This window comes from Nothobranchius furzeri, chromosome 5, assembly GCF_043380555.1.
Source record: "Nothobranchius furzeri strain GRZ-AD chromosome 5, NfurGRZ-RIMD1, whole genome shotgun sequence".
In the NCBI taxonomy this organism is placed as follows: domain Eukaryota; kingdom Metazoa; phylum Chordata; class Actinopteri; order Cyprinodontiformes; family Nothobranchiidae; genus Nothobranchius; species Nothobranchius furzeri.
The window spans coordinates 61,140,097-61,167,154 of record NC_091745.1 but is presented as its reverse complement, the minus strand read 5'-3'; the positions used below and the strand labels follow the sequence as shown (position 1 = coordinate 61,167,154).

The 27,058-nt window shown below is 41.7% G+C and overlaps 1 protein-coding gene across 2 annotated transcripts in view; it reads left to right on the top strand.

Annotated features, from left to right (window-relative positions):
• rab25b (RAB25, member RAS oncogene family b) overlaps window positions 1-24,933 on the top strand; it is a 44,006-nt gene extending 19,073 nt beyond the window's left edge. Inside the window, exons 1-6 of one of the 2 annotated variants that reach the window (XM_070550989.1) lie at window positions 5,271-5,410; window positions 11,227-11,370; window positions 19,093-19,288; window positions 23,483-23,676; window positions 23,854-23,934; window positions 24,106-24,933. In XM_070550989.1, coding sequence (XP_070407090.1) covers window positions 11,334-11,370; window positions 19,093-19,288; window positions 23,483-23,676; window positions 23,854-23,934; window positions 24,106-24,224 — 627 coding nt within the window. In that variant the 5' untranslated portion in view covers window positions 5,271-5,410; window positions 11,227-11,333 and the 3' untranslated portion in view covers window positions 24,225-24,933. Of the gene's footprint in view, window positions 1-4,999; window positions 5,100-5,192; window positions 5,411-11,226; window positions 11,371-19,092; window positions 19,289-23,482; window positions 23,677-23,853; window positions 23,935-24,105 lie in introns of those variants that run through there. The other variant, XM_070550988.1, reaches the window with a different exon arrangement.
• The last annotated feature ends 2,125 nt before the right edge of the window (window positions 24,934-27,058 follow it).

Genomic DNA, 27,058 nt, shown 5'->3' with positions numbered 1-27,058 from the left:
TGCAACAGTACATCAGCAGCCACCATAAACTCCCAAAAAGCAAAGTACCATCATCTGCTTCCTACTGTACAGTAAAAGGGGCCACAGCCAATCCTCTCTTTCAGGCAAAGCTTCAGCTTTTTGCATTTGTTGCTAGACAGCTGAAGCCTTTTTTGGAGAAATTCCAGACAGATGCACCAATGGTGCCTTTCCTTGCAAAAGAGCTTGAGTCTATCCTGAGATGCTTGCTGTCATGCTTTATTAAAAGAGAAGAATTGGAGAAGATGAAAACACCTGTCCAGCTGCTGAAACTTGATGTGCAAAACAAATCAATCCATGTGCCACTCAAAACAACTGTACACTGGATTTGCCACAAAACAAGCTTTACAGAAAGCATCTGAAAAGCTCCAGGGAAATCCCATGAACATACAGGTGTTCATGAACAAATGTGTCACTTTCCTTGCTGTGATCTGCAAAAAGATTATGGAGTGAAGTCCACTTGTGTACCCAGCAGTGCGGCACATGAGCTCCCTTGACCCTGTGATCATGGTAACAGAGACTGAGCATGCAATAGCAATGTTAGAGAAACTCCTACAGGTTCTCCTCAATGCAGGATGGTGCACCACCTCAAAGTGCGACAAAATCCTTGCTCAGTATAAAACTTTCTCAATGCATGCAAGTGTAAACGTGAAGGCAGAATTCCAAGATTTTTCATACAGATGCAGGCTTGAGGAATTTTTTGGGAGATTTATCTGTGGTAGAGCAGAGTATGCAGCACTGTGGGACATGATGAAATGTCTCCCAACGCTGTCTCATGGACAAGCAGCAGTGGAGCGAGGATACTCTGTGAACAAGGACCTGCTAGTGGAAAACTTGAAAGAGAGGAGTCTGATAGCATTGCGGCTGGTCCAGGATGCAATGGCTGAGCGTGCAGTTAAAGAACAGGTCAAGTGTGCCTCAGAGTCCTTCTCCACCCACGTATCAATTTTAAAAACTGCAACATTAGTAGGCGTTGCCTGGCGGGCCGAGAGGGCGGAGCCACGGCAGTGACGAAGACGATGGGTAACGAGACGATGCTAGCTCCCTTCACTCTGAGCAGTCATTAGAAATGGAGGACGTTTCTCCCCCTCCTTACCCAGACACTTGAGAAGAAAGGAACCAAGTCTATTTGGAGGAGACAAGCAGACCTGAGCCTTATTTTTTGAGCTGGTGAGTTGCCTGAAACTACCGAAACCGACCCAACAGAACCAGCTCTGAATGGTAAGTAGTCGTTAGCCATAGCATTAGATTAGCTGCAGGGTTTGGCTCCACTGCCCTAGAGAACTAGTATTCAGCATGTTTTAGAGATTTATCTGCTTCAACACACCTGGTTTTAATTAGCAACAAATAGCTGAGCTGCTTAACAGCTAATCTAACCTGTTAAAGCAGGAAAACCACTGAAACGTGCTGGATAGCAGCTCTCCAGGAGCTCAAGTTACAGTCAGCTGCAGAGTTATGAAAATACCCCATGAGAAAATTATTCTATAATGTGTTCATTTATGTTACACAATCCCAAACAGCCCACTAAAACTGCCCTGATTTCATTATTTATTTACTGATACCAGCTGCTCTCTTGGTCGTAGGTGTCTGCAGGTGGTCTCCTCTGCTAGTGTCGTCAGGATCAGGAGCTTCCAGAAGAATGTGCCTTTGATTCTTTCCTCCTCTAAATAGTTATTTGTTATATTAATTAAATAAATCTCAATTTATATATTTCCTGTTTTTGTTCATGTCCATAAATACTTAAACATGCTTGAAATTAAAACGAGCTTTAAACAGTGAGGTGCTAGTTTAATTCATCACAGTAGAGCTAGTTAAACATGCAACAGTGTGATAATTCAGTTAATGTAATTTATAAATATCCATTAAAATATAAAAACTGGAATCAAAATGAGACATTTGGCAGCACAAAAAAACTTGTCAAACACAATATTTATTATAATAATTGTAGGCAGACAGGAGACAGAGCTGATGGAGGTTCTCAGTCATCGAAGGATGGCTGAAGGCTTTCCAGGAACAGGAGATGTGGTGTTGTCTCTTCTCTCTCTATTCTGCCAGATGAGCTGATAGGTTACAGGTGTGTGAGGACATCCTCATGCTGTCATGACCAGATGACAGGAGTTATCAGGTGATCAGCCAGGCTAATGATGAGATGCAGAAAGAAAACAAATCATGCAGAAAGAAAACAAATCCAGGACAGTGTACAATAATAACAATAATATGTGGTGTTGCTCACCTTATGTGCTCTTATAGAGTATTAACGTGTGCCTGCCTCATGGTGTAGAGTCCATATTTTGCTGAGTGTCCTGCAATAATGCAGGTTATTAGTTAATTTACTTTTGATAGCAAAGAACAAAATATTTAATGTAAAAGTTATTTACCAGGTGAATTGGCTCACACGTCACCACCAAGTGTCACAGGGCCAGAATCAGTAGCCTCCTTCATGATGTCATGATGCAATCACATACGTTTATTTAATTGTTAATATCTTAAAAATTCTGAAATGTTTTTATTTTTTACCTTGAACAGTTCACTGAGCTTGCACTGTCATTGAGGTGGAAGCTGGAATCAACAGCAGACACCTCACATCTTGGTCTTTTCAGGGGTGTGGATGCTGCTCTGGGACTTTCTGGAAGATGAATTTCCGTCATGGTCCCTGTGTCACAAGACACACTGGCTGGGAGCTCTAAACTGGGTGGCTATGTAAAAACAAAGAAGCAGCACATTTATAAATGTTTAAAAGCGCATAAAATCACGTGTAACAATAATCTGTAAAACAAATTAAAACTAGAAGGTAATAATAAAATGTTTACATAGACGATTATTAAAAATAATTTACCTTTGCTACGCCGGTAAGGCTTCACGTCAGCCTGGACAAGTGCATTCTTGCAGCTAAATCAGTCTGACAGCCAGTGTCTTGGGTAGATTTAGCCTGAAAAAAAATAGAAGCACATTGTTGTTGGAGTTTATAAAGTCAGATAATATACAAAAGAAACTGTCCTATATAGGCGCTTTATAACATTCCTAGTGTGTGATCGTTATTATAATGTAAAAGTCAGTCACATATGATGTGAAGAGAGCCTGAAATGCAACCTCCTGAACAGAATTCCTTACAGAACCGGGTCACGCTTGGTGTAAAGCTGGATGTCAACTAGTGCTGTGTTAGTTAGAGCAACTGTTAGCAGAATTACCAACTGACACAAAAACAACCCAAATTTTCTCAGAGCCTAACAGTAATAGTCATGTGGATCGTTTCGTCAGCCAGGGCTTCGAGATATGTTCCGATTCGCCGCTGATTCTAACCTTACATCCCGTTCCACATTTTGTGAACTTGATAAATTAGCCCAAAGGCAGTGCAGAAGTGAACCACGTCTCTCAAACTTTGCATTTAGGTAGGGAATTGCCTTTAGAAGATGTTAAAACTTTTATTTAGCTTACTCACCTCAGACTGGAGCCCGCCATGGTGGGGGAGCAGAGTTGGTGGGCTGCATCTAAATCGCGGAAGAGCCACGGTGGGCACAGCCTCTCTCTTCAAACGGAGACGTGCAGAATAACCCAGTTGAAATTCCATCATGTTGGCGAAGGAATCGCGGGTAAAATGCTGGTTGCAAACTACAGCACCAGGCGGGAGCTGACTGTTTTCCAGACACCGATTGCGCGCAACCACTGGCGCCTAATTTCTAAGTCCAGTGGAAAGGAGTGCAACCCCACAGAGCCACGTACCGCAACCACACTACACTACACCTTCTCACCATACTAACACAATATGGAACACTAAACCCGAACTACTTTCCTAATCACACTAACAGCCAAACACTAACTAAACTACAATATCCAACAGCCAAGCTAACACTAAATAAGTATGTATAACACTAAAAGCTATGCTAAAAATTAGGATATGCTAATGCTATATGCTAATGCTGAACTACCGCTAACCGTCCTACACTCGCTTGCAAATCCAACTCCCAGCTCGCCACAAGGCGTGGCCGACACTCTCAATGCTTTTATAACTTTGACACAGAGCTGCTATAGTACTCTACTGGTTTACGTAGTATCTTTCTCTTTAGCCATTGGCTAAAATGTATTCAAAATGACTCAAACTGTTTTAAGCTGAAGGTGGTGGTGCTATACTGTGGTATTTAGGCAGAATTTTTAATTTTTAAAGAAAATGCACCAAAATGTTAAAATAATGAATACTATTAGACACTCATTTATACAGTTTATCAGCCAAAAAAAGTTAATTAAGACATTACTTGCTCTTTAATGAAGCCCTGCCAAAATACCTAATCCAACACTGCAAAGGAGCAAGAATGAGGTACATGCAATACCTCGAGGATGAAAAACGAATAAAGAACAAACTGCAAATGAGAGGAAAAGAAAGGAGCTCCACCAAGACATAGAAAATGTCAAAGCAAAACAGAAAAGAATAATGATAAGCAGTGAGATGATGCAGAAAGAGGCAGACGAAATGGCAATGAAAGCAGAAAAAAACCAGGACTTCACATTACTGTCCAAATCCAATGCTTATCACAAAAGTGTGGCTGAGAAAAAGGAAGAGCTACAAGCCCTAGCCAAAACCTGGAAGACCTGCAGAAGAGCGCCAAGAAGCTACAATAACTGAGATTTATTTTAGAGAAACATTTTAATTGAAATGACATTGCTTTGTTTTATATTGACTTTTTTGCACTGCAGGATAGGGTTTGAGTTTGACATTTATATTTTTGATTTACTTTTGCAGTGATTTTCATTTTTACTTCTAGAATGCAGGTGTCAGATGCACTAAGTCAGCTGTAAGTAAACAGTAAAAAGTTAAACTGAAGGAATTTGTTTTGGTGATTTATTGAACATAAAATACTTTTTGAAGAAAGCAAGAGGGAGAAAAATAAACATTTGAGCATTACTGTCAAATACAAGATATAAGGTACCTGTCATGAGTCAGGGTGAGTACACCTGTCAAACATTCCAGCTTTGAGTTGTGTTTCAGGAGAGGGAGGCTTCCAGCTGTGGCAGATTAACAATCAGCGGTACCAGCTACTTAAGGAGTGGGGGAACACACCTCGACGCGGGATGATTACTTCAACTCGGTAGTTTTCCAGCCTTCCAGTGACTTAGTGTTTTTCTTATGACTCTTGTGATTATCTATTTTTGTAATTTTGTTGTGTTCACACCTGCCTCAGGATTTTGGGTCTTCACTGGTGCAGAAGCTTCTCTGGATTCTGTTACTCACCTGGATACTCACCTTCTACAAAAACCTTCCGGACTCAGCGCTCTGGTGTTCTCCTCCATCAGCTCCGCTCACCTGCTCTCCACACGCTCCCTCTCCTGGAAATACTCACCTGGACACACCCCGACTCTAGATCTGCCCTTCCCCATACCTCCACCCACCTAAATCCCTGTAAGTCTTTTCTCTGCACCTTCCCAGTTAAGACTTACCTCTCAGAACTCACCTTTATCTGCTCTCCCCCTCCTCAGACACTGCGCTCCGTACTCCCGTCCTCCGCTGGAATTTTCAGTGCGCCTTATGTTCTCGTTCTGTAAAATACCTTTTATCATTTTGTTTAAAACCCGTGAGTTGTGTTGTGATTCTGCATGTCCTGGGTTAAGCGCCTTCCCCAGACCATGACAGTACCGTACAATACAATTTCAGAAAATACAGTTCTCCAAATCTTGGGATACATGATATATACCAAAATTTAATTTCTAATTTATCATAATATTTTACTTCATATTATCCAGGAGGCTAAATGGATTTTACATTTAAACACATTTAGCTTTACAAAATGTAAATCCATTTCATCAATATAACTGACAAAAAAATCACAGATTTGGTCAATCAAAATAATTAAGTCAAAAAGACACAACTCATCAATTTATGCCATTGTGTATACCAGATGCGTAATTTGCCTTGGTGTGAGCAGATGCAATTAATTTAAAAGTTTGATAATAGTTAATATCTTCCAACGTTAGTAACGGATTGCGAATACAGTTTGGACTTTTAAAGTGATATCAGCTCATAAAATAGCAATGTGTGGACCCGAGGAGCGATATTGTGGCATCATCAAGTCATCTTTTTCATTTTTTGTTTTCGCAAACCCAAGTTTTGTTTATAATTGTGAATAAATGAAAATAAACTTAAAAAAATCTGTCATGTCTTTGTTCTGCTCAGCAATTAAACCAGGGGATTTCAATGATCACAGTGAATTAACCTGGTTCAGTTACTGAGCAGAACAAAAACATGACATGGAGATGACTTGATGATGCCACAATAATAATAATAATAATAATAATACATTTTATTTCAAAGCGCCTTTCAGGACACCCAAGGTCACTTTACACAACACACGTAATAAAATACAATAAAACAATAATAAAACTCAAAGAAGAAAAAACAGAGAGAAACATTTCAATAAAATCAGAGGTTGTAGGCAGATTTAAACATATGTGTTTTGAGTTTTGATTGGAAAAGGGTAAAACTGTCGATGTTCCTGATGTCTGGGGGAAGTGAGTTCCAGAGTCGAGGAGCAGAGCGGCTGAAAGCTCTGCTCCCCATGGTAGCGAGACGGGCAGAAGGAACCGCAAGATGGATGGAAGAAGAAGATCTGAGTGAACGGGACGGGGTGTGAATACTTATAAGGTCTGAGATATATGGAGGAGAGAGGTTGTGGATTGCTTTGAAGGTATGGAGGAGAATTTTGAAGATGGGCCTGAATTTAACTGGGAGCCAGTGGAGCTGCTGGAGAACCGGCGTGATGTGGTGAAAGGAAGGGGTTCTGGTGATAATACGGGCTGCTGAATTCTGGACCAGTTGCAGTTTATGAAGGAGTTTGTTGGGGAGACCATAAAGAAGTGAATTGCAATAGTCGAGACGGGAGGTGACGAGGCTGTGGACGAGAATGGCGGCAGTGTGAGGGGTCAGTGAGGGACGAAGACGGTTTATGGAACGTAGATGGAAGTATGCTGACCGAATTAAGTTATTAATGTGAGCCTGAAAAGAAAGGGAGCTGTCGAGAATGACACCCAGACTCTTGACATGAGGTGAGGGGGAGACTGTGGCACTGTCAATAGTTAAAGAAAAGCTGTCAGATGTTGAGAGGGTGGAGTTAGTGCCAACTAGAAGAAGTTCAGTTTTATTGCCATTGAGTTTGAGGAAATTAGAGGTGAACCATGATTTGATTTCAGAGAGGCAGAGTGTAAGGGAGGATGGTGGGAGAGTTGAGTTGGGCTTACTGGAAATGTAGAGCTGGGTGTCATCTGCAAAGCAGTGAAACTGGATATTGAATTTGCGGAAGATTTTGCCGATAGGGAGGAGATATACTATGAAGAGGAGGGGCCCCAGGACAGAGCCCTGGGGCACACCTGACTTGACTGGGGAGGGTTCTGAGGTAAAGGATTTTAACTGGATGAACTGAGTGCGGCCAGTAAGGTAAGATTGAAACCAGCGGAGGGGGGTGTGAGTGATGCCTAAGGAATAGAGTCTATTAAGGAGGATGGGATGAGAAATGGTGTCAAAGGCCGCACTCAGATCGAGGAGAATAAGAATAACAATGTCACACCTCTGGTATGAACTAAAGTAGAGAATAACTTCTGTTTTAGTTGTGTTGCATAGTAAGTAGAGGAAAGCAGGTGAGATTGTGAAAGACAAAAATTTTTCCACAACTATATTGTCAAAATAACGGTATAGGTAGGTGCAATATCATATCTGTTTCTAAATCTATCCTGATATGATCATATATATATAGTTTATATATATATATATATATATATATATATATATATATATATATATATATATATATATATATATATATATATATATATATATATATATATATATGAGATCATATCGGCAAACCGTAGTTATGATAACTTGACTTGTACACTGAAAAAGTCTTAAAGTCCTGGAAAATAATTTCAAGAAAAGAGTGGGAACCCTGCTTTCTGCGTGGAGTTGCGTGTTATCCCCATGCATGCGTGGGTTTCCTCCGGGCTCTCCGGTTTCCCCCACAGATCACAACATGCCCTACAGGTTATAACTTGTAAGTCGCTTTGAATAAAAGCGTCTGTCAAATAAATAAACATAAACATACAGTGGGGCAAAAAAGTATTTAGTCAGCCACCGATTGTGCAAGTTCTCCCACTTAAAATGATGACAGAGGTCAGTAATTAACATCATAGGTACACTTCAACTGTGAGAGACAGAATGTGAAAAAAAATCCATGAATTCACATGGCAGGATTTTTAAAGAATTTATTTGTGAATCAGGGTGGAAAATAAGTATTTGGTCACTTCAAACAAGGAAAATCTCTGGCTCTCACAGACCTGTAACGTCTTCTTTGAGAAGCTTTTCTGTCCTCCACTCATTACCTGTATTAATGGCACCTGTTTGAACTCATTATCTGTATAAAAGAAACCTGTCCACAGCCTCAAACAGTCAGACTCCAAACTCCACTATGGCCAAGACCAAAGAGCTTTCGAAGGACACCAAGAAAAGAATTGTAAAACTGCACCAGACTGGGAAGAGTGAATCTACAATAGGCAAGCAGCTTGGTGTGAAAAAATCAACTGTGGGAGCAATTATCAGAAAATGGAAGACATACAAGACCACTGATAATCTCCCTCGATCTGGGGCTCCACGCAAGATCTCATCCTGCGGGGTCAAAATGATCATGAGAACGGTGAGCAAGAATCCCAGAACCACACGGGGGGACCTGGTGAATGACCTGCAGAGAGCTGGGACCACAGTAACAAAGGTCACCATGAGTAACACACTACAACGGCAGGGAATCAAATCCGGCAGTGCCAGACGTGTTCCGCTGCGGAAGCCAGTGCATGTCCAGGCCCGTCTGAAGTTTGCCAGAGAGCACATGGATGATACAGCAGAGGATTGGGAGAATGTCATGTGGTCAGATGAAACCAAAGTAGAACTTTTTGGTATAAACTCAACTCATCGTGTTTGGAGGAAGAAGAATACTGAGTTGCATCCCAAGAACACCATACCTACTGTGAAGCATGGGGGTGGGAACATCATGCTTTGGGGCTGTTTTTCTGCTAAGGGGACAGGACGACTGATCCGTGTTAAGGACAGAATGAATGGGGCCATGTATCGTGAGATTCTGAGCCAAAACCTCCTTCCATCAGTGAGAGCTTTGAAGATGAAACGTGGCTGGGTCTTCCAACACGACAATGATCCCAAACACACCGCCCGGGCAACAAAGGAGTGGCTCCGTAAGAAGCATTTGAAAGTCCTGGAGTGGCCTAGCCAGTCTCCAGACCTCAACCCCATAGAAAATCTGTAGAGGGAGTTGAAAGTCTGTGTTGCTCAGCGACAGCCCCAAAACATCACTGCTCTCGAGAAGATCTGCATGGAGGAATGGGCCAAAATACCAGCTACTGTGTGTGCAAACCTGGTAAAGACCTATAGTAATCGTTTGACCTCTGTTATTTCCAACAAAAGTTATGTTACAAAGTATTGAGTTGAAGTTTTGTTATTGACCAAATACTTATTTTCCACCCTGATTTACAAATAAATTCTTTAAAAATCCTGCCATGTGAATTCATGGATTTTTTTTTTCCACATTCTGTCTCTCACAGTTGAAGTGTACCTATGATGAAAATTACTGACCTCTGTCATCATTTTAAGTGGGAGAACTTGCACAATTGGTGGCTGACTAAATACTTTTGCCCCACTGTACATATTTGTTAAGTAGAGAAACTGTTAAAAACATTCATCTTCTTGTATTTTTAAGTCCACTGTCATGTTGTGGTGTAGATGTCTAACCCACGACATACAGAATCAGCTTGAGACGAGGAAAGTGTTTAAGAATTTATTAAAAGGGAAACCAAGGAAGCAGCTTGAACGTAGCTGAGTTCTTTCATAAAGGGAGCCGGTGCGGGAAATCTGTGGACAGATGGGAGTTAGATCCAACTCGAGAGGGAAAACAAGGAATCTGAATTGTGCGGAGGACTTAGTCTGGGGAGGGGGGAAAGTAGCTCGAGGGAGGAGTGGTCCGGTCTGGGCTGAGAGGGGATTCCTGAGACTGAGATCCAGAAGGGGAGACGTGGAGAGAGCTGAGTTTGCTGAGATCCAGAGAGCTTAGGTGGGCAGCTGGAGGTGATTCTGGCCAGGGAGAAGCTGAGAGACAAGCAGGTTGGAGTTCCAGAGAATAGCCAGTCGGGGAGGAGATGCAGGAAGATAATAAACAGGCAGGACAGAAAAATAGTCAAATAAAAACAAGTTAGTTTTTGTACCTGGTGGTTGCAACAAACAGACACCATTGAAGATAATCAGATGTGAGGAACAGAAAATGAAATAATTATTTTAATGTTTAGAGCAGCAGGAACTCCGAGAGTCTGCAGGCGCATCAGTGAGTTTGCGGCTGCTGCGCAGGGGGAGGGGGGAGGGCTGAAGCAGAAACTACCGTTGTTAAAAGAAATGTGTTTAACTTTGAAAATGTGGGCGCACTTTTAATTGTCAAAGACTCCAGCGAACCATTAGTTCATTTTGCTCAAATAGAAATAGAGGCCTGCCTCTAATACTGGCCCTCCTTCCAATAAAGGCCTGGAGCTTGATGAGCTTGAGTCAAATACAGGCCCGGGCCTGTATTAGAGGATTTACGGTATACATCATCAACTGAAGTAATGGAAACATTTTTTATTCATTATAAATAAGGACTGAGACTTGTTTTTACTCTGATTTCATGTAGAAATGAAACATTCTCCTGAGACCTGAGCCTTTTTCAGTGTGAATGCTTTTTATTTCTCCTAGTTATTTCAGATTAGCAGGACTTCATCAACATAAAAACAAGTTAAATGGAACAGAGAATAATGTTTTAAACCAAATCTAGTCTCTCTAAGGAAATGAAAACCAGTTTAAGTTGAACAGAGGAAGCTATCTTTGGGGGACGTAGGAGGACAGTTCCTGCTCCTGTCTGGTCTATTCCACCAGGAGGCGCCTGATTGTCCTCCCCAGGTGTACCTGCCATTCACCTCACCTGTCCAACCTGCCTGGCTCTGACTCAGCCTGCTAAGCCACGCCTCTGTTTGTGCTCCACCGCTCCCTGATGGATGCCCCGCCCCCTGCAGCAGCATTGGGATACGCTGCAGCGTGTCCTGTTCAAACACACCACTTCTCTGCTCTGCTCCCTCAGGAGAGTGAAGGGCAGAAAGCTGCTTACAGGCGTCCATGTGGCTAAACACCCTCTTCCTTTTCAGAGTGTGAGGACCTGCAGGCCAGGCTGGTTCAGGATCAGTGTCTTCTTACATCCTGCCTCCTGACTGAGTGTGGGACCTGAAGGACGGCAGCACTGAATGGACACAACATGGGGTCAGATGAGGCTTACAACTTTGTTTTCAAGGGTGAGTCCATATTTTCCCGACTTCGATTGATCCCTGGACACTCTGGAAGGTGTCCTATTATAACAACTCCATCGACGTCTAATTATACTTCCTTGTTTATTATTAACCGCCAAGTTTCCAGGACTGAGTTTGCTGACTGTCAACAGAATGCAAAGCAGCACGAATAAAATACAGCCAAGCATTGAGAGAGCATGAACATTCAGATTATTGTCAGACGACTGCCTTTAGTTATATCAGTTAGATTTAAACATTCAGGTCAGTTATTATTATTATTAGTAGTAGTAGTAGTAGTAGTAGTATTAATAATGTCTTAGTGAAGTGAACTTCATTTTTCTGGAAAAAATGTAACTTTAAAACTAAAAAATTGTGTACAAAACTTTGATCCTTAAAAAGTAAAAACGATTTAAACGTAAATCAAAAGTTCTGCATTTGAATTATATCATTAAAGAAATTTTGGAGTGATGTTATAGAAGAGCAGATGTTTTATCCAGATGTTACTGGGCGCCTCCTCACATGTGACATTAAGGTCTTAAGTTTCATGGACAAAAATGTCAATTCAAGCTTCCTGGAATCTAAGGAACAGAAACTAAAATATGCTCTAAAATTATTCAAAAACAACAGAAGCAACAGAGAAACCTGGTCTTAAAATGAACAAAGTAGCACCTGTGGACCACAGCCTGTGGTAATGACAGCACACAGTGAGCGAGCATTGGCGTCCACCCTCACAGCTTCCATGGAAACTCAGAGGTTTGGTCTTGGCCTGGAGCTGCTGATCAGATGTTTCATTAACATCTGATCAGCAGCTTCACCTGGAATGTGAGTCTCCACATTCTGGTGCTCTGTCAGCATGCAGCCTTTGCAAGATTTAAAACCAAGTTTTTAGTTCAGTCGTTTTGCTGCTCCGGAGCATGCAAGTGTGTGTGTGTTACCACAAGGAGGACAGACATTAGAAATCACTGAAGCAACAGTTGCTGCCCATCAGTCTGGACAAGTTCAAAGGTCTTTTCTAAACTACTAGGACTCCACCTGTCACACAGTAGTGGACATCTCTTCAAGTTCACCATGAGGGCAAAAGTCAGCACTTGAAGGAATGTTAAAAAGATCCATCTCTGATGCTGCAGGCCTCAGTTAGCACATAGACATGAATATGTAGTTGCCCCATCAGGTGCTGGAGAATGTAACAGCGTAACCGCCATATTGGGTGGGTTTCCTCACTCTCCAAACCTAGCTAGAGTCAACCCAACAAATTAGATTTGTAAAGTTTAATTGGAATAAAACACAAGACCTCTAGAACACTGAAAGGTGTTTCTCAATGTCAAGGAACCTCGCCTTAATGCCTTGGTCCTGCCCCGGTTGCCTAGGAGATACGTCATCAGGAACCGCCAAGGCATGTTCCAATCGGTTCATGTGCTACCGAGGCTTCTGTTCTCCGTTTGTTAGCTCTTTAGCTAGCTGACCAAGGATACACAGGAGGTGTCTTGTAGCCTAGCCTTGGTCAACAATTTCCCAGAATTCAGTGCGATAATTTCAAAAGGATGGTGGATCAGTAGCTAGCAGCTACTTCGGGGGCAAATTTCCAGTTTAAATGACTTGACTACAAACCTTTACCCATAATGCACAGCAGCAGGATGTGTCAGCACAAACTGTCAGCAGGGCAGTGGACGGCTGTGAACTCCTCTAGAGTCAACGATTAGCCATCTGCATTCTGCATCTCACTTTGTTTATCTCATATTTTATCTCAGTTTTGATTGGAAAAACAAAATTAAAAAAGTGTTTGTTTGGTTTTTATGACACAACAGCGAAAATTCCTCGTCTCCATATTAATAATAATAATAATAATAATAATATTTACACTTGTTCCTTTGTTGATAAATGAGACGATTCCAGAGCTGTTTTCAGCCTTCTTGTGTGGTTCTTCAGGCCCTGTCTGAAGAGGCTCTTAGAAACTTTAACCAAAAGAAAAATAACTAGAACCCGAGTCACACGAAAGCAAAGTATCTGCAGTTTTCCACATTTCTGCAACACCTGGACCACGTTTCCATATCATTTCAGGACCAAAGTTCAAGATTTTGGAGCTGAGCTGATTTGTTAATTTAGTTTTGTTCCAAATCCACCAGAAAACAAACATTTCTAAATGTTTAAGCCAATTTCTTTAAAGGCATAAAGTAGCACATTGCACTGCCCAGCCAAATAAAAAAGTCACCACAAAAAAAAAGGTCACGCTAATTTTTCTATGGACCGCCTTTAGCTTTGATTACGGCACACACTCGCTGTGGCGTTGTTTCGATAAGCTTCTGCAATGTCACCAGATTTGTTTCCATCCAGTGTTGCATTCATGTTTCACCAAAATCTTACATTGATGATGGGAGAGTGACCGCTGCACAAAGCCTTCTCTAGCACATCCCAAAGATTCTCAATGGGGTTAAAGGAATGGTGGAGGATGTTTCTGATTTTCAGGAAGGAACCGCCCTCTCCATGTTTTGAAAGAAATCACACTCTGTTTACAAGTAGCTACCTGCCTTGCAGCATTTCTTCTTGCAGTAATTTGAAATGAATTTCTCCAAGTAGCATGCTGAACTTTAGCTTACCTGTCGAGCAGAAAACTGGCGACAGAGGCGTCTGTGCTTTAAATGCTTTCTAAATCAGAGGCATTGGGGAAACTTCCTGTCTTCGCGTTACAAACTAAGTGAGGTTAATATAAATTCCTTCACTGTAGCATGTTTGTTCATTAAGTCTCACAGATTCCCTTTCTGTAAAACTAATCAGTTAATCTGATACCAGAGACTTCACCTGCAATGCAAGTCTCCACATTCTGGTGCTCTGTCAGCATGCAGCCTTTGCAAGATTTAAAACCAAGTTTTTATTTGTTTTTAGCATCAGTCCTTTCATGATTAACGTGCAACATTTTATTTGTAATATTTATTGTTTTCCTCCTGACCCTGAGGTTGAATATTTGAGGTGTTTTCCAGCAGTAGTGTTTTCAGCTCTGAAGGTCATCAAAGCAAAGGCAGAAACAAATGGAGCCTCGCTGCACCCTCATCAGGATAAACCGACCCGACCTGTGGAGCCGTTTGGGCCGCTCGTCCTGTATTTCCATAGAAACTACAAGTATTGTTTGCTTAAGAAGTTACTCAGTAGCAGGAGAAAACGAGGAAAGCAGCTCAGTTAGAACTGGTCTTACAGTGAACAATAACCCAAAACAAGGCAAAGGAAAAACTGCATGTAAGTATTCTGTCATGATCCCAGAGCTCAGGTTAAACATGCAGCTAGTAAAAGTCGGATTTTAGGGGAATCAGCAGGAAAAAGGAGCAAATTTCTAAAATAAATCAATCCAATTTTATTTAAATAATGATTTTTACTTTTTATAAATTAAAGTTTTGTTGTCGCTGGAGCAGTTCGCAGCCTTGTGTGAAGCAGCTGGGATGAGAATCACATCCTCTAATTGCGGAGGGGCATGGAGTAGACCTGCTGCTCCTCCACATCAAGAGGGGCCAGTTGAGGTGGCTCAGGCATCTGATTAGGATGCCTCCTGGATGCCTCCCTTGTGATGTTTTTGGGCACATCCAACCAGGAGGAGACCCAAGTGAAGACCCAGGACACACTGGAGGGACTATGTCTCTCGGCTGGCCAGGCCTTGGGATTCCCCTAGAAGAGCTGATTGGCTCGATTAGAATTCTCAGGGGCTGGGGATATTTCAGTAGGAGAGTTCCCAGATCCAATGCTTCCCATAAGGAAGCATGGGGCTGGCTGGTCCGGCTAGGCTCAACTAGCTGGGGAGAGGGAAGTCTGGACCTCTCTGCTTAGGCTGCTGCCCCTGCGACCCGACTCAGATAAGCAGCTGAAAATGGATGGAGGTCATGCGTGATTAAACTCAACACGTGATGAAAGAAAGAAAACGATCTTTTACATAAGACCTTTCAAGATAAAAATCATGAGGTGCTTCACAAAAACCAAAAATTAAGATATAAAAAATATTTCAAAAAAGATTAAAATTTATGTTTAAAATTAGGGGAAAAAAGTGGTGAAAAAAGGCAAGTAAAAGGGGGGAGAAAATGAATAGAAAAGAGGGAGATCAGTGGATCCTGGGAAAGGCGGAATAGGTAGAAGGAGCAGAATAAGGAAAAATGTGATGACAAAGGTCACGCAAAAGCCAACTTGAGCTTGTTGAGCAACTGAGTGTGTTGTAAAGCGCCTTGGGGGGTTCCAGGACTCTAGAAGGCGCTATATCAAATACAGGCCATTTACCATTTGTGTTCAGCAGTTTTTGGAAAAATGACATTAATATATATTTTTAAAAAGTTTCTTGTCTTGGGGTGTTTAGTGTGGCCATTTGAAGCCATTGGTGTGATTTTGTGTGGCCAGTAGAATTTTGTCCCTGACTTGTCTTTAAATGTTTTATTTTAGAGTTTTACTCGTGTGAAGAATGACAAAAATACATGGATAAAAATATTAAAGAGCAAGTCACCCCCAAATCAACTTTTTTTATTGATGAACTATATAAATGCGTGTCAAATCGTGCTGCAGACATGTGAAGTCAATAATTTTGCACTTTAGTGCATCTTACCCCTTCTTTCCACCGAAGTCGTCAGCAGCACGTTACTGCAGCAGCACGTTACTGCAGCAGCACGTCTTGCTCGCGTAAGCTGCTGCTTGGCCCTTCCCACGAGACGCGAAGCAGCAGGGGAGCAGCTGTCACCGACAGAGCACAAAGTCACACGAGTGACTTCGTCAGTAAACACAACAACAAGCAGGAGAAAACTACAACATGGCTCCAAAAGGTTTGTGTTTTATGTTCTGTCCGTTTTATAATCGCCAATACGGACCTGAAAAACAAAGGAGACCGCTAGCTAGGTGATAACTTCTCACGGGGCCGCACAGTTAGTAACTTTTTTTTAAAGTAAAGCAACCGGAAGGCAGAAGCTGCACTTCTTGAGAGTCCTGAAGTGGAATAGGCTGCAGACCAACCTCTTGGTGTCTTTTTATCGAGCAGTCATTGAGAGCGTGATGACTGACGCTATCCCTGTGTGGTACGCGGGGTGCACAGTAGCTGATAAAAACAGATACCAGAGGGTCATTAGAGCGGCGGAAAAGGTGATTGGATGCACCCTTCCCTCCTTGGACACTATCACCCTGCAGAGGTGTCTCACTAGAGCAAGGACCATCTCCAGGGACATTTACCACCCAAACCACTACCTTTTTGCCATGCTGCCCTCTGGGAAAAGGTTCAGATCCCTCAGCTGCAGGACCGACAGACTGAGGAAGAGTTTCTTTCCCTGGGCTATTAGAACCCTGAATGGACAGAAAAATCAACCCTATTGATATTATTTATTGTATTTTGTAATGTTTTTGTTTTTATTGCATGGTGCATATTGTACTTGTTTTAGCTATTTTTCTTAGTATTTTTAGCAGATGCCTAATGTGGAGCTCTAGGAAATTTCGTTGAATGTGCAATCATTTAATGACAATAAAGGATATCTAATCTAATCTAATCTAATCTATTCTGAAAATCTCGGGAGCTTCGCTCCGTTTCTGCGTCCGATTTCCTGTCTTTCCTTCCCCAAAAATGTTGAACTTGAACCGTTTCAGAGGCGTAGAAAATAGAACCGGCGCGTAAGGGCCACGACATGCTGCTCCTGAGACGCGGCCGACTCGCGCTGCTGACGGCTCTGGTGGAAAAGGTTCTGTTGACCACAGCGGTTCCTATCAGCAGCTATGACGTGCTAGCCTAGTGAACTAGACCAAATTCTTGCTTTGCAAAGAATGGTCTAGGCATGCTCCATTGGAACCTCAGCAGCTCCTACCAGGACTCTGGCTAGCCAATCACAGCTCTCTAGAGGGGTTTCAAACACATAAAGAGCTGTGATTGGTCCATAATGGTGGGCCAATCATAGTGCTCTATCTGCTTAGTGAACAAATCACAGAGCTTTATCCGCTTTGTGGGCCAATCAGGGCACTCTATATGCCTGGTGGGTGGGATGATGCAACAGAGTGAAACAAGAGTATGTCACATTCATTGTCCAGTGGAATGCGGAGATCATTTGAAAGACAACGGTAGAAGCCGCCCCACAACCGAGAGCCGTCAATGGAGCATGGCCAGACTAAATAATACATTTATTTAGTCTGGCTTGCCAGGCTAATGACGTGCTGCTGCAGTAACGTGCTGCTGACGGCTCCGGTGGAAAGAAGGGGTAAGTTAAAATGTAAAAATTCTGCCTAAAACTGTCAGTGGTGCGCCCTCTTCAGGTAAAACCTCTACACTGCATTTGAATTTAAATCTACCATTGCTATTGGCTAAGAGGTACACTATGATGCTAGCTGGTACATCATGATGTCACAATGTCATTGTGAGTCGGTGTGTGTGTTTTTGTTAGTGACTCTACCCTCTCGGTCTGCCAGGGAACAGCATTTGTTGCATTTTTCAAACAGGAAGTGGGAGCGGAGTAAGACTGGTAGGGGGTGTCTTACCGCCTAAATGTTTTCTTTTTAACTGTAATTTGTTAGGAAAACATCATATTGTCTTTTTTTGTAAAGAATGTGAAACTACATAAAACCAACATTAGACTGCCAAAAAGCACAACCGTTCTTAAATATGAACATTTTTAGATGTATTTGCATAACTAGCAGCCATTTCCATTTGTATAAATGTGGAATTATCCTGTATATTTTGTTAGTTATTCAAAATGTTGCTTGCTATTTGTTCAATAAAGTTCTTGTATTTTGCCCCATTTAATCAAAATCAAGAGCTGCTGGGGGTATCTGTTTACTAGCTAATATTTTTGCTTTTATTTTACGTTTCCTTTGGCAATACAAACATATTTTTCCCTGAAAAGTGTTTAGATTTTGTACTACAGGACTACAACCACAAGTTTGTTCGGACCAATCAAAACTTTCAGTGTCAACGTGTTAAAGTAACCTTTACATTTTAACTTCCATAAGTTCTACGTTCAGCCAATCATCTAGTGTGATGTCATCGGCAGGCACAGGACCCCGAGCAGATCCGGTACCTACACCGTAAACGTTGCTCTGAAGTATCATTTAGGCTACTTTTCTTTCTGATTGTGTAAATCCAGCTTATCATGGTGATTTCACAAATGTCCAAACACTTTTTTAAATCCCCTTCACACCCAAACTCCACAATTAAAGGCTTATTTCATCAGAGCTTCAGGAACAAGCTGTAACTCCATCTGTTCCACTTATGAGCAGACTTCAGATCTTCTGTTGTCCTAAGGTGGTCTTGTGTTCCTGTCTGGACGGGCGTAGCCAAGCCTCTGCTCTCGGAGTCAGACACTCAGAACTGAAATCCGAATATTAGTCACAGAGAATCAGGGTGTGTGTGTGTGTGTGTGTAATACTGTAATACTGGTTTCTCCTCCCAGAATGAAAGGGAACAGCTGCTTAACTTGCTCCACCTGATTTGGACTCGCCTTGCCCTCATCCAGGTTGTTGAATTTACAAAAACAAAGCATCACTTGTGACAGGTTTTTGTTTCCTGTTGGAAAATGTACGACTTACACGTTCTCCATCACCGTTACGTAGTGTTTACTTCAGTGTATGCATTATAATGAACCCTGTGATGTAATTCTCCATGTCTCAGACAGGCAGCTTATGGAGCAACTGTGGAGAGAACACACCTGAAAGCTTTTATTATGAAGGATCACTTTTGCAATAACCAAACCAATAAAATTGAGGAAGAACTCAGAATCTTTATTGTGTGTGTTTCAGTCGTTCTAATCGGAGAATCTGGGGTTGGAAAAAGCAACCTGCTGTCCCGCTTCACCAAAAATGAGTTCAGCCACGACAGCCGCACAACCATTGGAGTGGAGTTCAGCACACGGACTGTTCAGCTCAACGGCTTGACCATCAAGGCCCAGATCTGGGACACAGCTGGGCTGGAGCGGTACCGCGCCATCACCTCTGCGTGAGTCCCAACGACCTTCACGGCTTCATTCGTGTGTTAGAAATTGGGGCAGCGCGATATTAGGAAAACCTGCTATATACGATAACAGTGATTAACATTGCAATGACAATATTACTTGCGATAAATGAAAACTTAACTCAGGAACAAAAATGATCAAAAATTTCAAAATGACAAAAAATCATTACAATTAGAAAAGCAAAATATGTGAGGAAAGGGAATAAGAAAATTAAAGGGGCATTATGGAAGTTTGACAGCCAAAACATGTATAGAAATAATACATTTCTTCTTCGTACATTCTCCTGCAATGCCCTGGTCCTGTAGAATGAGCCCTGACATTTTTACTGTGATTGCCTGTTTTTCTATAAAATCACAGAAAAAGAGAGCTGCTCGGGTCGAGCAGACTGCTTCATGCACGTTCACGCTCGGGCATAGCCCGTAGCATTTGCTATCCGTATCTTTAGCAGCAGAGAGAGAGGTAGTGCCACTTTGTCGCTGTTCCTAACGCCTAGTGACAAAGCTAGCTACATTTCTGAGGACCCTTAGCTACTTTCTGTTGAACTTTCTTCTAGATATTTCCTGCAAATTAGCAACAAAATAGCCATTTTCGCTCCGAACCGTTCTTTGAACGTTGTTTCAGCTGTCATCAAGGATATAAATTTTACAGATACAATGTATGTCACTGGCGCTTTAGCTCACCTAGTAAGACGTCGGACTCTTATGCGGAAGACCTGGGTTCGATTCTGGGTGTGAACGTAGTTTATTTAGAGTTTCTTTTTTACATTAATGGTATATTTTTTTACAGTAAGATACCCAAATTTTTATTTGAGACTCGCCGAACGGCATTGAATTCACAGATAAAAAAGATGTGGGTTCAACTTTCATTTTGGAACAATTTTTCAAGCAAAGGAAGGGAATGATCTGAGCATGCAGGAGGACTGACCCATCATAAACCTTTGTCAGCTGTGCTGAAGAGAAAGGTACAGAACCAAATTACTTAATTAGCTGAGCGTTCTCCTGTCCTCCCCCTCCCCCCCACACACACACACATAAGGGACTGTCTCAGCTGTTATTTTCGTTAAGGAGTGTGCACGTACAGCATGCGCGCCTCGTGCACGAGCCTACTATTGAAGCTGCCGTTACGCTTTTGGCCTGAGGGGCAATCGCGAGCATAAAAATTCAAAACTCCGTAAAGTCCCTTTAACAAGAAAAGGCAATCAGTGGATCCCGTGAAATGCAGAAAGAGCAGAACAAAGCTAACTCAGGTGTTTGCTAACCATCAAAATGAAATGCTGTCCACCTCGGGGGCGGGCATCTAACCTATGAGAACCCACCCAATTGGCCAAATGGGTGAAGAGCTCTATTTGATTTGTTAAAAAAACATAATTCTTCCGTTTGATTGACAGAATGCATTATGTGTAGCAAACATTTGAGCTGACCATTCATTGCGATATTTATCTGTTCTTTGCGATATGCATATTGCGCATGCTGAAATATATAACGATATATTTGCGATATATTGTGCAGCCCTATTAGAAATACTCAGAAAGGCATTCCGTGTGTCCCAACTCTTGTTAAGGGGACTTCCTGCTCTAGAAAATCAATGTGTTTGACAAAATAAACCATTTCCTTTCACTTCCTGTTCCTTTGCTGAGTCATTCCAACAATTTGCAGATTCATGTTTAAAACAAATTTATGGTGATGGTGAGGCCATTCATTCAGGAACCTTCTGCAACAAATAAAATGGAAATTACAAAACAGGAAGTAACAACTGAATGAATTATATTCTGTTTAAAGGACTCAGGTATTTCTGTCCCATGTATCTTGGAGTAAGTGCACCTTTAGGTGACACAAGCTTGTTCTCCAGCTCCGCTGGTTGTTGAGCAATTTGTGTGTTAGCATCTGAAACGGGTTATGTTATCAGCCCATACACAGGTGAGGATGTGCTCTTACCCTCCCATCCACTAAGAAACCACTCACCTGGAAAGCGGCAGCGGACACTCTGAGGCTCTGGTTCTGAACTGAGCCCTCGGTGGGCCTCGCTGCTATCTGAACATACCACAGATGTCCTCTTTTTAATTAAACTGGATGGATTAACACTGGAAACCAGTTTGGAAACAATAAAGCCATGTCAGTTTTATTTTTCAAACATGAAAGAGTCTAAGGCTACGCTACACAGCTGGATTAGCTCTTTTCTTGTCCGCCTGGCTTTTGCAGTAATTGCTCACCGACTTACTCCAGTATGCAAATTCCTCTCCAGTGGAATTTCCCATTTATCCTGCAACAACCATCTAAAACCTATTAAAGTGGAAATAATTAGGCTGCTGGAAGAAGGAAGCAGCGATGTAATTGATTAGTTAATAACGTCAGTGCAATCAGGGCTTATTAATCATTTTTAAATCGACAGAAAGATGAATTCGCTATTATCAATAAAGCTGCCATTGTCTGGATTTTTTGGTGGTAAATCAAACAAATATATCAGATATCAGAGTGTTCTCTCCTATTGGAGGAAACCTACTCCTGAAGCCAAAGTTGAGATGTTTGGCACAGCTTCAACACTCTTGTTGCATAATTCTCTGCTGCAGCTGACAGATTTAAGAGAAAGATGCAGGAGAAGGTCAGATTTAGAAGAACACCAGAAAAAAACGAGCCTTCTTTTTCAGCTGTAAATAAAAATCAACATAATGCTCTCTGCAGGCTCAGTGTCGATGTCTTACCTCCTCTTATTGCGCTTTAACGCTTTGTACGAGCAGTTCTGATGCCAGGTTTACAGCTGCAGTAGTCCTAAACGCTTCTAAGATCCAAACAAAATTGGATCACAATTATTTTTTATGATCTTAATGCTGGGAATGAGCTTCAAAAGACCACAAAAACCTGCAGCTAATTTCTTCTAAAAGACTTATTTTTAGGGACAATGTTGTTAATCTGTCTTGGATTTGGTTAGTGTATTTTATGTCTTGCTAATTTTTATGCAGGCTAAATGGCAAAATAGTCTTCTACCTCTATTTCCTGACGGGGAACGCTCAGATTAGATCTACATCACACTGAAAAGCACTGATGGACTCACCCATCTTGGCTTGAGACGGGAAAGGCTGTTGTTGATTTATCTTCCAGGAGAGAACAGACCTCATCTCGGCTAGTAGAAGCTAACCGTTTGCATTAGCGGCTCCACCACACCGCTGAACTCCTTCAGACTCTTATTTGTGGAAACATCAGTGTTGGAAAGCAAATTGAGGCAGTGGTAATGTCATGTTGCTGTTAGCCAATGCAAGACAAGATATCCGAATATCAGTAAATAAGACTTCAAATCCTGCCATCTTCTGCTGCCGTCTGCACCAGCTAACTTCTACATCCTGAAACAAGACAACCACAGCTTTTTCCCTCAGAGATCACAAGGTCTCCATATAGAGACCACTGCAAATGTATTGAAAAAAAAAAACAAGCTTCAGGCTTGATTTGCATCCCAAACCAGAAACTAAATAGAATGTAATTAAACCTAAGGGTGAAAAAGAGGCAACGTCAAAACATCAGAAGATCAGAATAAACATTCTTTCATTCAGTTTTTTGGCTGCTGATCTGGTTCAGGGTTGCAAAGGTATCATCTCAGCAGTAAGGCCCAAACCCTTTCTACAGCAACATGGAAGGATCACAGGTGTTCCATTGGCCAAAGTGGAGATTTATATCTTCCTGCGATGTCCTAAAATCTCTTTTTGGTGTTCAATCAAGCACAAGTTGTTTTCATAGGCCACCAGCCCCTCCGAAGATTTATTTTCTGATTTGTAAAAACTTAAAGGAAAAGGATTTTAGTGATGATCGGTTTGAGAGAAATTTTTAATTTCATATTGTTTTAAATAGTTCAATGTGACAATGAGGCCATGTAATCCATACAAGGAAGTTGGGAACGCTCCACAATGCCGTTTGTACCGTCTCACCATGCAGCCGCTGCTTGAGATCCAAGCTGAAGGTCAATCCAGAGCAGCCAGTTAACCTGTCGTGAATGTTTATTATTATTGTGGAGTAAAGGGAGTACCCAGAGACAAGCAACCCAAGGAACACAAGCTCCAGCTGTGACTCAAACCCAAGACCTTTATGTTTGATACATCCGTGGTAACCGGCTGTTCCACTGTACAGAAACAGGGTGTTCCACATAAATCATGTGCTGATGGAGAAGCTCTAAATATGGTGTTCTTTTTTCAGGTATTACAGAGGTGCCGTTGGAGCCCTGGTGGTCTATGACATCACCAAACATCTCACCTATGAGAGTGTGGAGCGCTGGCTGAAGGAGCTGTTCGACCATGCTGACACCCACATAGTTGTAATGCTGGTGGGAAACAAAACTGACCTGGAGTCGGAGAGATCGGTGCCCACGGAGGAGGCCAAAGACTTTGCAGGTAAAGGTTTGGTTTCTGCTGCGGTCACTCAGAATTCTTATCTATTAATCGAAGACCAATTAGATTATTTCGCTTTCCAAAACTCCAGACTTGGATGTGCATGTGTGATACGAAAACAACATTTATAAGATTTCACATCTCGTGGCACTAAATGTTGTCAATTTGTTTCTCTTTTAGAAAAGCAAAACTTGTTGTTTCTGGAGACCTCCGCTCTGCAGTCTACTAATGTGGAAGCAGCGTTCAGCAGCGTCTTAGCAGGTAAACCTTCATTTTGCTCTGCTTATAGGTACAACAGAGCACACACGGCTGGTTTCTAAGGCCTCCTTTTGTAATATGTGTCTAAATGCAATCCCTGTTTTGGGGATTAGACAAACACTGTTTTTAATCCTGCGAAGAATATTCTTTAAATGTGCTCATTTCATGCCACAGAGATTCACAGGAAGGTGAGCAGTAAAGAAGTGGTCCGTGGCTCCCTCAACGCTGTGACCCTGAACAATCGCAGAGGAGAAAACACAGAGGAGCAGAAACCCTGCTGCAGGAACATCTGATCGCTCCGTCCCTCAAGGGCCCACCCTCAGCGCTGATCTGGGATCTGACTAGAGACGGGGCGACAGGGTGGCTCGACATGGAGAAGCGACGCTGGTTGGAATCACCAGAAGATGTGTGTGCTTGAACGTTTCAGCTGATGTGGCTAAAACCAACTTCAGGTTTTAAACAACAGCTGCTCCCTCTTGAATGACGGGCAAAACTCAAATAAATAAATCAACCTAAAATTAAATTATTTATAAATCTTTTAGAAAAGTCTGTGACACATAAATCCATCCTGTCATTTTTCAGATTGCAAATATTTCACAAGTGATTTTTTTTTAAATCAGCTGTTTGTTTATATTGTGTAAATGTAAGCGTCTGAGACGATTTGATGATTTTACTCCTTTATCGTTTTTCTGGTTTTGTTTCTCAATAAATAAGTTATGGAAACAAAAGAAATGTTAATGTTGTCTAGTAACCACAGATCTGTTCCCCTACAGGTGACCCTTGGATGTTTTACATAATAGGAACAAAAATTACAATTTTATTTGGCTTTTTTTCTTTTCTTTTTTTTTTTTTTTGTATAGAAAAACCCATTTTTGTCTTTCTGGATGAATGAATACATTTCTGTTTTTGGTAAAACAAGAAAATGCATATTTATATAAACAAAATTATCTTGTTAATATGCATGAAAATAAAATACAATAGATGCTTGTAAACATCTAGGAATCATAACTGTGCTCTTTGGTGTTTAAATAGGTCTGGCTACATTTTCTAATACAAACTTCACAATAAAAGCTCTCATGGCGCAACAATGATGAAAAAGCTCCAGATAAAGATCTGGATCTGGTTTTACAATCACCTCATTTTCCACTGAAAACTAATGTTTTTGTACACAAGCAACCAAAATCTTTGTTTCCTATTTAATTTCAGATTTTAAATATTCTGCCAGTTTATGGCTCAGACGGGGTCTGGAGAACCGAGGCATCTTATGCCAGACACTGGATATCAGCCTAAAAGTTCCTGAAACTGGGATTACATTTTTGTTCCCACTGAACGTTTTTGATGTTACAGACTTATTAAAATCAGCTCCTTGAGTTTTAGTAACAGTTAGAGGCCATTTAAGATTTATGATAAAGTAAACAACCAGGCGTAATATTGTTTAGAGAAGCTGTGATCTTTGATTGTTCAGGTTGCACCAGACCAGACCTGTCAGCAGCTGCAGAACCACACAGAAATGTTCATCAGGCTGATTCGTGAAACTTTACTGAGCGGGAAAAGCCTGACATTGACCTGGAGGCTCTGTCTGGGATGGTGGAGAACCGCAGAGGGAACATGGTCAGATGGGTTGGTTCTGTTGGACTTCAGATTATCCAGAAGCATCCATCACCACCTCCCATCATTATTAGATTATCATCATGAATGTTACTTTATATTTCATCCATCCTTTCTCTTCCGCTCATCCGGGGTTGGGTCGTGGGGGCAGCAGCCACTTGGGCCAGCTCCTCCGGGGGAACCCCAACGCATTCCCTGGCCAGCCGAGAGACATAGTCCCTCTAGCGTGTCCTGGGTCTCCCTTTAGGTTTTCTTGCAGTTGGATGTGCTTGAAAAGCCTAACCAGGGAGGCGTTCAGGAGGCATTCTAACCAGATGCCCGAGCCACCTCAACAGGCTCCCTCTCAATGTGGAGGAGCGGCGGGTCTACTCCGAGCCCCTCTGAACTTCTCACCCTATCTCTAAGGGAGAGCCCAGCCACCCTGAGGAGAAAACTAATTTTGGTCACTTTTATTCGCAATCTCATTCTTTTGGTCACTACCCAAAGCTCGCGACCATAGGTGAGGGTAGGAACGTAGATCGACCGGTAAATCCAGAGCTTTGCCTTCTGGCTCAGCTCGCTCTTCACCCTGACAGATGCAGCACCATTCCACCCATCGATCTTGCGGTCCATCTTTCCCTCACTCATGAACAAGACCCTGAGATACTTAAACTCCTCCATTTGAGGCAGGACCTCATCCCTGACCTGGAGAAGGCATTCTATCCTTTTCTGACTTAAGACCATGGTCTCAGATTTAGACGAGCTGATTCTCATCCCAGCTGTGAACCGTTCCAGCGAAAGCTGGAGATCACGTTCTGATGAAGCCAACAGGACCACATCATCTGTAAAAATTTATATTATTACATCAAAATCCAAATTACCTCAAATGAATACAATCAGCAAAGGACACTTGGTGTAAATAGAAAATAACGAATATCTAATGAAAGCGCTTGGATTGACGCTGTCTAGTCAGAGGAAATGTCATTTATCTCCAAACTTTAGGGATTATCAGAGATTATATGTTCATAATTTCTTGCATTAGGAATGAACAAGGATGTTCTACAATATAACATTTTACAACAGGAAGCTGTCATATATCAGAACTTAAAAAAACACATAAAAATAACATGTTTTTTTGTGTGTTAGGGGGTTATTTTTAAGTAATCTTAGATGCATTAAAGCCTGTTTTGGCACTATAGAGTAAAAATATGTAAATGGTAAAAGAACGTGTTTTCTGTGCTGCTAGGATCAATAGAAACCACTTATGTCTTGTTGGTTTGCCTTTTCAACACCTATAAACATTCCTTTATTCATATTTTATGTTGAAGATGTTTTATTGTTGCTGATGGACCTTTATTCCTACATCTGTCCCCATGCTATAACACCCTGAGTGAGATTTTATGTGTTTTTACTACAAAATATGAGAAAATGCTAAACTGTCTATAACAAAAATAGTGAAAACATGAATTTTTACAGACAAAAGAAAGAAAAAAATAGATTATTAAGTTTACACGTTGAAAAATGTTCTCTACGTTTGAGA